We start from the raw sequence: 14,032 nt of genomic DNA, 5'->3' as shown, positions 1-14,032 counted from the left end.
AACTTCGGGAGGTTTGAGGACACTGTGAGAGAGAGTTTATTCATCAACAGCCCCGATAAGAGTCAAATGGGTCCCTGATTGTGTTACTGCCGCCCCAAGAATGATAGCTGGGAACACTGTGGTCCTTTCTCTTTGTTTTTCTCAAGACACCGGTGCAGTCCTCTCTCTTCTTGCACAGCTCCAAGCTTTGAGACCTGCTCTTATTGCTGCCACAGACATTCTGTTATTAAGTGACCCAGACGGCGCTGTGGGTGGACTGGTTTCCTATTGAAGCCATAAATTAGGTGAAATGAAATGCAGCAGTGTCTTTTCATTATTATTATTTATCTCTGCCCCCATGCCTATGGTGCCTCCTGGTACAAAGCCAGCCCCGCTCACTCCCCATCAGGTGGTTGTAAATCTCCCGGGGTGGGGGCCAGTGTCAGGCTGTAACTGACAAACCTATGCAAGGCCTGGAGAGGACATAATATATCTTTTTAATCTGCAGCTGGGAGGTGGGATGGAGTGAGCAGAGTCTGCCAGAGGTCCAGAGGAGAAGACAGAGTTGCCTCATAAAATAGGCCTTAGAGAGGGAGATATTGATTCAAACTCTAGAAAAATGAGCTGCCCTTCCTCAAGAACAGTTGGATCTGTCCTACCTTGGGTTAGTATTCTCCCAGGAAAAGGGGAGGCAGAGATGGAAGAATTATAGCAGGGCAGTGTCTGGGCCTTGTTTTCTCTTATATCTTTGTCTCCCTGAGCCTTTTCTCAGATAAACTGTGAGATTATGAAATGCAGAATGCTAATATCTGCCCAGGTCTCCAGGGCTCACTCCTGTGGTCCAGTGTGTTACTTAACACTTGGAAAAGAAAACAAAAGCAAAGCGTTCTTGAGCAAAACACTCACATCAGACCATGTGGCTTCTTCCTCCAGTTATGATTCTAGGAGACATTCTCACACTCTCTTTTTTCTTGAGTAAAGCTCTGCCACATTTAAGTAGGCATTTCCCTAAATTCAGTCAAGCTTTTCCCAGGTTAAGCCTTTGATTGGATCACCAGAGTCTCTCTGCTGTGATCAGAGGTCGCTTACAAGGTCCACTGGGACTAGAAGCTTCATGTTTCCTGGTATGATTTAGCACCCATTCTTTGCAAGATACTGTCCCAGGTATGTCAGAGGATTAAACAGACAAGGGTCCCTGCCTTTGAGGAGCTTTTGATTCTAGTGTACAGGAGCCTTGTGCCTGGCGGACTGAAGGTCCAGAGACACCAGAAACTAAGGGAACTCGGAGAAGAGAACTTGCTTCCAGTACAATTCACACAGGCCATTGTAAGCTATTAGGGGTGTACGCTGATACATTTAACCTTTTACAGACTGAATCGAAAACAGTTCATCTTTGTATCTTAAGGTCATTACTGTTCTCTGCTATACTGTACCCAGGTATTCTAAAACACTTGTGCCTGGAGTTCTACAATCTCAACCTGCTGCTCCAGTAAAAAACAAACACAACTGTTGGGGATCAACGTAGGGTTGTTTACTTTTTCTTTTTAAAATTAAGAAGTATTATTTAAGGACATTTTAACACCAACAAAACTTAAGAAGCCTGCTTGAATCGAATACCTCTGGCTTTCTGAAAAAATTCACCACAGGATCTTCCTTATTTTCATCCTTTTACTGAAGTTGGGTGTAAACTTCATCCTGGACTGGTATCCAGGAACTAGGGCTTTTAAATGGCATCTAAATCCCCAGGTAGCACCCTGGACTCAGGGGACAGAGAAGGCTGTTGCGCTGAGCGGGGAGGATGGAATATTGGGGGAGGCCGAGGAGTTGGCTGCATGCTCGTATGCTATCCCCATCCTTTGAAACCCCATATCTAGCGAGTTAGTCCTCCCAGAAATTACTGTTTGAAAGCCACGAATGATCATGGTAATTCTGTGGCATAAATTAGAGGAGTGCTGGTAAAATCTTTGGTTATGTGCTCATTTAGGGGATTGAGAGAGAAGGTGACTAGGAACTGTGTTCTTGGCTTAAGGCCATGGCCAAGACACTGGTTCTGCTACTTTTTTGAGCTCTTGTCACCCCACAGCCTGTCTGCCTCGTTACTGCTGTCACTTCAGCTGCGCGTGCCTTTCCTGGGTACAGGCATCAGGCTCCCTGCCACAGAATCTGCATACATTAACTACTGTCTGCTAAAAATTGTGACTATTTGATTTTTTTCCCGTAATCATCCATTTTGATTTATAAACTGAGCTAAACTGGCAGCCATGAAGATGGAGGAATCCTCATTTCTAACAAAGGAAAATGAGACACAGTCTTTTCTTCCCCACCCTGTGTCTGTGAGCAAGCCTCAGTTCTCACTTAAGCCAGCCCTGAACCATCTTGAAAACGATCCATTTTCTGCTCTCAGAGGTGCCAAGAGGTGAGTGGTGTTGAGATGGAGAGCTGTTGTTTGGGAACTGTCTGAATCAGTACCTTACTTCATCTTTGCCACAGTCTGGGAGCAGTGATGCCAGGGTCACAGCTCTGCCTGGATAGAGAGGAAGATTTTTTAAGCTATGGATAAATGGCATATGCCGGCCAAGGAAAAATAGAGGCCTCATTTAACCTGGGAAAACCCTAGGAGAAGACATTGTGCCAGGTATATTCTGTGAACATCCATGTTCCAGGATCAGCCATGATCATAAGGATTTTTGGAGTCTTTTCATAAAGTTGTCTTGTCTACCTCTTTGCCTCAAGACAAGTTGTATCAAAGAAAGGTAACATTCCTGAAGATGTCCAAGGAGGTATCTTAAATTTTAACTATGAGCAGAAAACCAGATTTCACCTTCATTCTCATTATCATAGTTCAGAGGGAGAGCTAAAACCAATTTCTAATTTCTCTGTGATCTGTGGAGAGGTAAATTAGCCTCTCTACAGAATTTAAAGGAACTTCATCCACTAAATTCATCTTCCAATTTATTTTGGGTGAAATGATTATAATTTCTGCATACAACCCACCCCATCTGCTGCTATACGTTTTGTGGCTGAATTGAAATATGGGCGGTTTGGGGGAATGAGAGAAACTGATGTGGACGTATAGATGGTATTGACCAAGAACCTGAATACAACCCTCAAATCTCTCTACTTCATTCAGTCTGTTATCTAGCAATTATTAAGACCCTGCTGTGACAAGCGCTGTGGGAAGTATGGGGTAAATGTATATCTGGTTCATTCCCAAATCTTGTTGATTTGATCCTCTGAATATCTCTTTGGACTCGATCCACTTCTCACCTTCTCTGTAACTTCCATCCTTGTCCAAGCTGCCATCTCTCAAATGAATTACTAAGTAGCATAATTGTTATTTTTCCATCATCTTTTCTGGTTTCCTCTGTTCTCTGCCCTGCCCCTAGGTGATCTTTTCAAACAACGAAGTTGACAACTCTACATCCTTGTTTCAAACTCTTTAGCCCATTGGTCTTAGGATAAGAACAGACCTCAAAGTGGCCTCTGAGACCCTGCATGGACTCACTAGACACTTACTCTCTACCCCAACCATTCTGGCCTGCTTTTAGTTACTTAAATGCTCTAATAACTACACCACAGGACCTTTGAACATGGTGTTCTTTTTATCCAGAGTATACTCCTCAATGCTTGACCTAGTTTATTCTATTCATCTTTTAGGTCAGAGCTTTTCTTAAACTTTTAGCCTAGATCCAGTACGAAATATATTATTTTACATTCTTACCAAGAATATACATAGTAATAGGTAGGTAGATAGTAGGTAGGTGGATAGGTAAGTAGGTAGAGTCTTTGACTGAGTTCCCTAGGAAACAGATTCTGAGGACAGAGACTTGCTTGTAGAAGTGTTTTTGGGAGTGCTCTCAATATCAACACCTGTGAGAGAGTCAAGACAGATTTGGGTAGAAGAAGGAGTTGAATGCAGTTATAAAACCCTGGGGCACTCCCCCAAAAAGCAGCTCTGGAGTTGAGATGGCCCTTCAATGTCGTTCCACTTTGATATAACAGATGTAGGCTTGTATATTCCTACATCAACCAATCACTGAATGCTTGCTGCCCCCAGGTAAGGGGCATTACCTTAGGCAGCAAGCATGACCTTGGGTCCAGCTGCTGTCTTTGGCTAAGGGAAGTTCCTGGAGAGACACTCAGTGAACTTCAGTGCTAAAGGAGGGACTGAGGGGGACACCACAGTGTACACTAGTCAATCCCTTGTGATGCTTGGATCCACTTGCTTTGTTTAATAAGTTCCATAAACAGCTCCTCTAGGATTCTGGCTATGCTCTTTTCCTAGGCAAGGTTATAAACCCCCACCATTGCATGTTGTCTAATGTTTGTAATTGATGATCATCAGCTGCTTCCTCTACTTCCCATTTTACTCCCTGTTTTGGTAAGCATCTTTGCTGGTCTATATGGCAGACTTGTTTGGATGAGCCAGACCCTCATTCCTGAGAAGTCAGAGCTCAATGTGACTTTCTCTGGCTTGACTGCTGCTGTTGTTCATTTACCCCCCAAATCAGGTAGCATATACAAAGACTCTTACCTTCTGTAGCCAGAAAGTAGAAAAAGCTGAGGACTAGACCCAGGAATTAATGATCCTGGTAGAAGAAAAGGTTTAATGGTCAACTCAAGCCTGATTGGGAAAGAACGAAACTCTGAAAAATGGAATGAAGACATCCAAGTCGATGCACTTAAAACCTCAAACCCCTGTCCCTGTGAACTCTCAGATTACAGAAGCGATGTTCTCATCTCTTTTGAAGACAGTGTACAGATCTCAGGATTGAACTTCATTTCCCTTATGGTTTTCACACATTGCCTTTGGTTGATGATTAATCACCCTTAGTGTTTCACTGTCTTTCTTCAGGACATCAGTGGTTCTCAGGAAAAGCCATCTGATTCCATTTTTTAAAAACTTGTATTTCCTCTGGACCTCTCAAAAGTCTGAAATATTGGACTCACCTGGCTCCTGTATCCTACTCTAGTTGCCCACTAGTGATCGTTTGACAGTGACACTGCTACAGTGTGCCAAGGGTATAGTAAGCCACCTGCCACCAGTGATAAAAGTCTCACCGACAGCTACTCTGAGAGCCTGTTTCTTTGGGGCATTCCTGGCACCAACTGTCTTCGGTAGAGTTCCCCTGGCAACAGATTCTGAGATGGAGATTTATGTGCAGGCATTTTACTGGGGAGTGTTCTTAGGATCTACATCGGTGAAGACAGTAGAATTGTGCAGAGGGAGGAGTTTGACTGTAATGCAATATCAACAAAGACCTCAGCCATTTTTTGAAGTCGTCAGGAGCTGAGGTGGCCCTTCAGAATTGTCCCACTTTAAGACAAAAGGGCTGGACCCTTATACTCCTGTCACTGGAATCCGCTGTCTTCGGGAGGAAACATGACCTTGGGCAGTCTTCTTTTAGCTGGAGGCAGTTACTGGAAAAGGCCTTGGGTGACAGTCTTAAAGGGAGAATCTGGGTGATGTACTACAGCATCAATGATGGATGGGTGGATGGATGGATGGATGGATAGATAGATAGACAGATGTAACCATAATATTTGATTCATGAAACAATAGCTGCTATTGCTACATGTTCTACATTGTGATTTTTTTTTCTAAATTTGTTAATAAATTAGTTAATTTATTTTCATGGTTCTTGTGATACACATTTTGAAAATCGCAGCATTGGATATGATCAGTGGGGTTAGTGTAGGATGCTGTGGAAACACAACGGTAGGGCCCTCACTTGCAATCAGGAAATTGCAGAGGTCTTCCTCTTCTGAGATCTAATCTAAGCTGAGCACGAAGAGCTAAAAACACTCTACCTGTTTGTGAGTTCTTGGAGGTGGGGAAGGAGATGGTGGGTGGAGTGTCTGCATTTTCTACAATCCCAGTTTGCTCATATGCTCTGACAGAAACAAATGTATTTCTGTGACCTAGAAATGAAAGTACTCTTTCTTCCAGGCTAGCCTCAGGCTCACAGCTCTAAAGCCATCTTGCTGTTGCTTAGAAAATAAATAATAGCAATAACAGAGCAGAGGCTTACATGCCTATTCAGACGAAACCATTGTTTTTCTCTTGCATTCATTTTGGGGAGGAGGTGAAGGGGTAGAGTACTATAATCCTTGAGCGATTTGAATTTCACCTTGATTTTTGAGTTATTCTATATAGAACAAGAATCAGCATAGTTCTTTAGCTCAAACATGAGGGAGAAGAAAGGAAGAAGGCGGGCAGAGTGAGTTAGTGTGTCGGAGGACTGGGCTAGCCCGTGCGCACTAGCTCTGAGTGACCCCACAGTCTCTGCTTTCCCCTTTTTGGTGCCCTTTCTTCCTCCTTTCTTGTGGACAGGCCTTTTGTTCTTGAGGACATGACTGACACTATGCTTTAGATCCTGCTGGAATTTCAGTTTTGTTTTTCTAGATTTATTCTGTTATTTTTGTTATTATTTGTTATTTTAGTAGACAAAAATCTTCATTTTTTTAAATTAATAAATAACTCAGCAACTATAATCTGATAGGATATCTTTTTCTAATTTTTGTGGAGAAAATTTTTTTAACTCTTTTGATGTTTTTCCGCTCCCCAGAATTTAATTTTTAGTCCTTGGTTGAATATGTATTTTAGATTCGAAATGAGATAGAGCCCAGGTTTATATTTATTATTTCTCTCACAAATAGAAATAACTTAAAATTAGGAGTAATATTAAATTTTCACTTTAAAATTCTCCTAGAATAATATCCTCTTATTGCCTTGCCTTTAAATTAAAAAAAATTTTTTTTTAATTCTACATGAAAGAGAGAAATGGTTCGATGTTTAACTCAAGTTAAATAAAATATGAAAAGAAAGTTTGTTTAAAAATTATTTGTACATTTTAGTGATAAGAATGTCTATATTCAGGAGCCAGATTGCAGAAGTAGGACAGAGGAGAAAGCGTCCTGGGTTTAGGCCCTCATTAGTTGTGAGATTTGGCCTCATCTCTAAAAGAATATATTGGATTAAGCGCCTGAGGGGCTCTTCCTTCCCAATTTATTTGTGATTTTATGAAGTTGCTTCTTTAAACAGTCTTCACAATGGCTGTGCCCCAGGTTTCTAGTGATCTTTTAGGTCAGCTGACTCCTGGCCATTCCCTCAAAGTGTGCCTTAATCTGGATCCTAATTTGGTTTGACATTCTCCAGTGATGTAAAAGGCAACTCAAGCTGGGCCGCCTCATTTGTGGCCCTGCCCCATCAAAGGCTGACAGCTCAGCAGCCTTCCTGTTCCAGAGCATGGGGAATGCCTCTGCCTGGGACTGAGCTGAGGCTGCTAATTGTTCCATTGCCAAGATCTCATTTAAACTGAACCTGCTATCCCTGAGCTGTATTATTCAGTTATCCGTCAGACCCATCGAGAACTATTACTTCAGCTTGGAAGTAAAATTTAAAATGGAAGAGAAGTTGGGTTATTTTCTTTCCCAGTGTTCCCTTCAGTGAAATTATAGCGGTTACTAAAACAGAAGCAAAAACAACCAGGTACCCTAAGTTTAAAAAGTAGCAGAGATTTAATTTATTTCAAACCAAGAACTGCCTACTGCCTTGTGTTTGAAATGTAAAGTGGATTGCTTGTACCTTGTCCGTTCCCTGGCCTTGAGCCAGTGCCATAGACTTGATCTGCTCAGCTCCATGCTGCTGATAAAGAACTATGTGTTGACTTGTCCTTGAAACAAAGTATTCACTCAGAGAGGATTCCCTGTTTCTTAAGGAGTTAAAAATCAAGTGCAACATTTCTTAAACTGTGTTGGCAGAGGTTCCTTGGGGGTTCTCACAAGAGAAGGAGCTGGGAGGCAGAGCTGACCAGACTTTGCTGGTCAAGCCTCTGCTTGAACCAGGAGCATTCCATTTAATAAGATTGTTTTTGGAGGGGAGAGGTTCTGCTGCAAATGAAGCCAGAGGGAAAGGAAGAGAGAGAGGGAAGGAAAAACAAAAGGGATAAGGGGACCATTGACCCTTTGGGCTCAATTCAATAATAGAAACATGAACATATTCATTGTTTGCACAGAATCAAAGAGAGATTGACAGTGAGGTTTCAGTGGAGGTGATAACTTGAGTTGAATCTAGAAAAAGTTTGCTGGGGAGTCAAGAAGTGAAGGGCATCCCAAAGAAAATACATCAGAAAGATAAGAAATAGTACAGGACATTTAGAAAACACAAACAGTTTCATCTCAAGGACTACAGAATAAAAGCAAGGAGGGGCCTACCCAGGTGGTATGGCAGAAAGGGGGTTAGTTCTTAGAGGGCCCTGCGAGCCACATGCAGGCATTTGCTTTTATCAGGCTGTATGGCACCATTAAAAGAATTCCAAAGTGAATTGCTACACGACATCGGCCAGGCCCTCTGTGTTTGTCCACAGCTCCTCTACCCTCCTTCAGTGCTTTAGTAGAGAAACAACCATTGTTTGAGGTATGATTTATGGCTCTTACCTTAAAGACTTCGCATTCCCAAACAGAAGCTGTTGATTATTATTTTTTTTGCTAAGGTCATCATTACAACATCACAGACCTGTACAATCTTGAGATCATTCACTGTTTATCAACAGAGGGCGCAGTTGCTGCTTTTCGCTGTGTGAGAGTCACCCGCGCTCTGCAGCAAGTTAGTATTCCTGGCCCCTGGACGCCTAACGGCAGTAGCGCTATTTCCCCACTCAGTCGTTGTGAAAACTAAGTTTCCAAATGCTCTTTAGGATGGAAAGAGATCCCAGATGAATCTGCTTATCATGGACAGAACCCAGATAAGAACCAGGCCCCTGGATTCTGGGCCAGGGCTCATTGTGCAGTAACACTCCAGCCCCCTCCCTCAATTTCTTGAAAATTGAAATAAGTATGAGGGCTATGCCTGTGACCATATTGGATTACTGATATAATGTCTCCTCCTGGGGGGGGGAGGGAAGAAGCAGAATAGGGGTCGAAAGGTGAAGGAAGCAGTATCAGAATCAGAGTAAAAAGATGTGAAAAACTGAGATATATGAGAAGGAAAAGGGCAGTCGCCTATCACCTCTACCCATTAGAAGTGTAAACGCCTCTATTACTTGCATAAACATGCCACACCATCTATGGGATAGGCACCCAGTATTCCAGGCACTGGAAATACAATGATGAGACATGGTCCTTGCCTTCATGAAACATATAACCTAGAAAGGAAGACAATATTTAAAATGAATCATAAGATAGAGCCATAAATAATTATTGGCAGCATCTGCTGACAGCTAATTTGTGCTAGGCATGATCAAGCACTTTCTATACATTATCTAATTTAATCCTCACTGCAATACTAGGAGTTAGGTACTATTATTATTTTCATTTTTCAGATAAGGAAACTGATGCCTAAAAGGTAAAGAGACTTGCCTAAAGTCATACAGCTGGAATTTTAACCCAGCTGGTTTCAGAAGCAATATCGTACTGCCTGAAAGCAGTGGTAGGTAAAATGTATTTTAGAACCCATATACAAAATATGTTTAGAAGTAATGGGTATTGACCATCTTTGCTACTGAGAGTCAAATGTAGACTTTAAGTTTCTCAAGGAGCAAGTGAAGAGAAAGCTTCTCTTCCGGGTTTGCCCCCTCATGACACCCTAGTTTCTTTTGATTCTGTATGATTGATGCTTCACGCTGATTCCAGAGACCAAAGATACCCACTTTGGGAAAGCAGTTGCTTATGCTCAACAACTGTCTGTCTCTTTGATCATGAATTTGGATTGCTTGCTATCTGTTTTATTCTAGGCCCCCTTTTAAGATAAAGATAAATTAATAGTCTCAAGTGAATAATAGCAGAATAATGTCCAGTTGAGAGTGTTACAATACAAGATGTTTTCATCATCAAAGTAAAGAAAGTTATTTCATATAGTGAGTTTTTTCTGACTGAGGAGATACTTGTGTCTCCTCCACCCAGCTCTAGCTCCCCTTCCGTATAAATTCACCTTGGAGAGGAAGTAAAACCAGATTATTCAGCATTGCCTTTTTTATTTAATTTGTCAGCCACTGTGAAAATAAACCCAAAGACAGAGCAATGGAGGTATTTTACAAAATAAACACCAAATAGAAACTGATCTTCAAAGCATTTAGGATGCGTGTGTGTGTGTGTGTGTGTGTGTGTGTGTGTGTGTGTCGTCTCCATTGGTATTCTGTAACATTAATCCAATAATATTGTTCTTTACAGTCAGAACTGAATGCTTATCAGAACTAAAATCTTATTTTATTTTTTTCTGTACAGGGTCGTCATGTCAAAACGGGCCAGCTTGCAGCCATTAAGGTTATGGATGTCACAGGGGTAAGGTATCTTTATCTTGCCACCTCAATAGCTATATATTTGTAATAGAGAAGTTAGTGATAGAAAAAAATTATTTTTTGGAAATATAATTTTTTAAATATCTAAGATATTTCCACATTTGTGCTTAACATAAAAACAAGAGTATTCGACAGCTGAATGAGAAGACTATGGGTAAATCACTCTAATTATATTAGATACCTACACACTGCCTTATGTAATTTGAATAAAGAATAAATAATTTGTGCAAGTAATTTACATAAACACAATAAGGATATTTGCATTTGAAGACAGAACAGGATTTGAAGTTATTAAAATAATAATACTGAGATTACACAGAAGACATGGGTCTTAACGTTTTTCTCAAACGTCCACGCATCACTGGAATAGACTAGAGTTTGGATAGCTCTAAAGTCCTAGTAGGATATTTAACATGACTATTTTCCTCCTCAAAATATTAGCAATAAAATAATTACAATAACCACAAATTCTTATTATTATTTAGAGCAACACTGAAACAGAACTTCTCCCTGGATGATCAAAAGCAATCTAAGGAACAGACTTTATTTGAAATACAATCTTATGCTTTCAATCCTTTTTGCTAGGTCTATTTAAAATATGTTAATGTATTTTCAAGAATACAGAGCAAAAATCAGACTTGAAAGGACTCACTGGACATCAAAAGCATGTAAATGATTTTCTATTGTCCTGGGGTTTTTCTAAGATGTCTGTCTGCTGTACATGAAAGCTAAAAGACCAAAGTCTTCCATTCAGCCCAGAAGTGGATTATTTAATGTAAATAGACATAGAATGAATTGGGCACACAAAGGTATCAAGAACCAATATACAAAAATAAAATTAAAAAAACACCATATGTCTGTATGTCAGATTTCAATTTATACCTTTTTTGGCCCAGTTTGTTACATTTAATAAGTGTATATTATATTGTATGCTATCTACCATAATACTGATGTCACTAATTTTCATTTCTATCACACATTGTACTGATTTCCTTTTCTTATTATTGATCTGAGTTCTTCTTTAAATTATATACATTTTTAACCAGTAAAAATAATTGTGTTCCCATATGTTTATTAGCACTTAAAGTATTACTTCCTTTTATATTTCTTAGTACATTATTCAAATTTCAGAGGTTGCAAACCTGTTCTCATATTTAATCAATTAGCTTATTAATTCACCTGGCCTTTACAGAATAAGAAACTGCATGTATTTTTTATAATAATTAAGTTTTGGTTCTGCCACCTGAAACAGAATACTCAAAATAACAGAGGCTTACACATAATGGAAGTGTCTTACTCTCCCATATTAAAGGAGTCTATCGTTGACAGCCTAGGGATGTAGGGCAACAGTGTGGGGGAGTAGAAGCATGTTTTTACCTTTCTGCTTCATCATTCTAACGCATGGCTTCCACACATTAAGTCACTTCCATGGTTCAAGATGGTTGTCGGATTTCCATTAATCATATTCTTTGGCAGGCAAAAAAAAAAAAAAAAGTGGGATAATAGCTGAAGAGAACCCTTTCCAGTGAAATCTCTGTTTGCATGCAACGTTTCTACTTATTTCTGCTTTCACTGGCTGCTGGGAATCTGGGAAGTGTAGCCTTTCATTCTACCAACGTGTGCAGTTAAAATCCCGGTTCTATTAGCCAGGAATGAAGAAAGAATGGATATTGGTAGGGTCAATTAGCAGAGTCTGACACAAAAATCCAGATCAGATACTATCAGTGTCCACACAGAAACCCACTACAAAGGTGTAAACCTTTTACAAAGCTCCCCAGAACAAATTAAAATTTATTTTGTAATTTTGCTGAAGACCTACTACTGTATTTTTCTTGGAGTGAATAGAAATCTCCATATAATGCAATGCACTTGGCAGTTTAACAGCTAATGGTTGTGGATGAAGTCCAAGACATTTATGCTGTAAAGTTATAGTGCGCGGTTGTGCAGAACTACAGTTGAGTTCCACTGACATCGTTAATCTCAAGTGTGCACAGACTTGTATGATGAGGCACAAATACAACTTGATAGCCCTGCACTTTTCTAGTTTCTGGTTCTGTTTGTGAGATTTTAATTTGCTTGGTGAACTACTGACTATTACTAGACCTCCTTGCTTAGAACAAAAACGTTACACAGCTATTTATCCCAGAGTACGTATATTCAGTTTAAGGAGTGTCAGGTTTTCTAAACTGGGTTTCACAAGGCAACAAAATGATTTGAGAGACTATTTTCTCAGTTCTCCCAAGGATGAGGCAGAGCTAACGCCATTTTCAATATTTATCAGAGTCGATCCATTGCATACAATGGATGCTTTGTAGTATTTGGAGTTAATTCTCTTGGGGAACCCCTGTTGAAAGGGCTGGATAGTTTCCCTGATTTAGACACATCATTGGCCATTATGTAACCACTGACCCTGAACAAAAACAAACATGGATACACATCAGGAAATGGTTTTCTTATTCCCGTGTTGTCTGATACAGCATCAAATGACTTTTGTAACACCCCCTTATGCATCTTAGTCAACATAAGATTTCTTTTGTGAAACTCATGTGGTGCTCTCAGAAGACAATCTATTTCATCTTGCTATTTGTCTTTTGTGTATTATGGAATGCTGCAAAAGCTTCTTACCAATTATTATAATTGTGCTCATTATAGCTGCTCTGTTAAAAACTGAGATGAATTCTCAAAGGTCATCTTTGTTAATTGTTTGCAATGATCTACTGCAAAGTCACTATAGTTTATTGTAATGAAATTGATAAACCCATAAGCTTGAAATCAATTTTAAATTATTGTTTTTATTTTATATAACTTTTTAAAAAAATAAAAATGAAAAATAACCACAGAGAGAACTGAATATAATACTTATGTCCTTCCAGTTTTAGATCTGAGACACTTCCAAATTCGCTAATATTTGCATTGGAATTAGTACTTAAATTCAAATTAAGTCTTTGAAGTCCTTTTAGTTCCTGAAATAATTCTGGGAACTTTTGCATTTCGTCACTTTCAGGGGGATGCCTTCCCAGCTGGATTTAGGTACTCTAAATTTGCCTATAGCATCTAAACAAAATTGTACCCTTTAGGGTAGTGTTTCTCATAGTGGACTACTAGTATCACTGAACTATCAGCACTCCTGAGGCGCTCAGGGGAAATCCAGATTCCTGGGTCTGCTTCAGAATTTCTGGATGAAGCCTCAGGACCTGCCTTTTTATACAAGATTCTCAAGGAGCTTCACACACCAAAGTCAGAGGATCACTTTTCTAGCACTTGTATTTACAGCTTTCTGGGCCACCACGTGTGAAGAGACTGATTTCTTTGATAAATACCCATCTTCATTTGTACAGAAATTCCTGGTGTAAACTAGTCCTTTTGCAATGATAGCGTGAAGCCCAAGTAGAGCTTAATGAGATAATAAATTAATATAATAGGGTTTCACCTTTACGGTGACTGGTTGTGATCACATTACTCAGGACACTTTATTGTAGCACCAAAGCCCCAGGGAAATTGAATGAAATTGAAAACAGAATTTATTGGCTGTGTATATTAAAGCAAACAAACAAACTTAGTAAGATCCAGGTTGTGATTAGGAATGATATGGTTAGGAATTTTGTCTCTTTCCATCTCTGGGCTCTATTTTATTCTCCACAGCAGCTTCAGGCTCATGCTCAAATTACTTCATTAACCTTAGTCCCAGCCGTAGTGCCAGTCTGAATATCAGTGGCCCATCGTGGGTCATGTCACCGTTCCTGAACCAATCCTTG

The 14,032-nt window shown here is 40.0% G+C and overlaps 1 protein-coding gene across 4 annotated transcripts in view; it reads left to right on the top strand.

The window, feature by feature from the left end:
- TNIK (TRAF2 and NCK interacting kinase) overlaps window positions 1-14,032 on the top strand; it is a 348,429-nt gene that overhangs the window by 194,216 nt on the left and 140,181 nt on the right. For all 4 annotated transcript variants that reach the window (XM_039865032.1, XM_039865029.1, XM_039865028.1 and 1 more), the window contains one exon: window positions 10,204-10,260. In XM_039865032.1, coding sequence (XP_039720966.1) covers window positions 10,204-10,260 — 57 coding nt within the window. The remainder of the gene's footprint in view (window positions 1-10,203; window positions 10,261-14,032) is intronic.

The sequence above is a fragment of the Pteropus medius genome, unplaced genomic scaffold, assembly GCF_902729225.1.
Source record: "Pteropus medius unplaced genomic scaffold, Ma_sr-lr_union100, whole genome shotgun sequence".
NCBI lineage: Eukaryota > Metazoa > Chordata > Mammalia > Chiroptera > Pteropodidae > Pteropus > Pteropus medius.
Note: the sequence above shows the minus strand (reverse complement) of the source record. Positions and strands in the feature narration are given on the sequence as shown.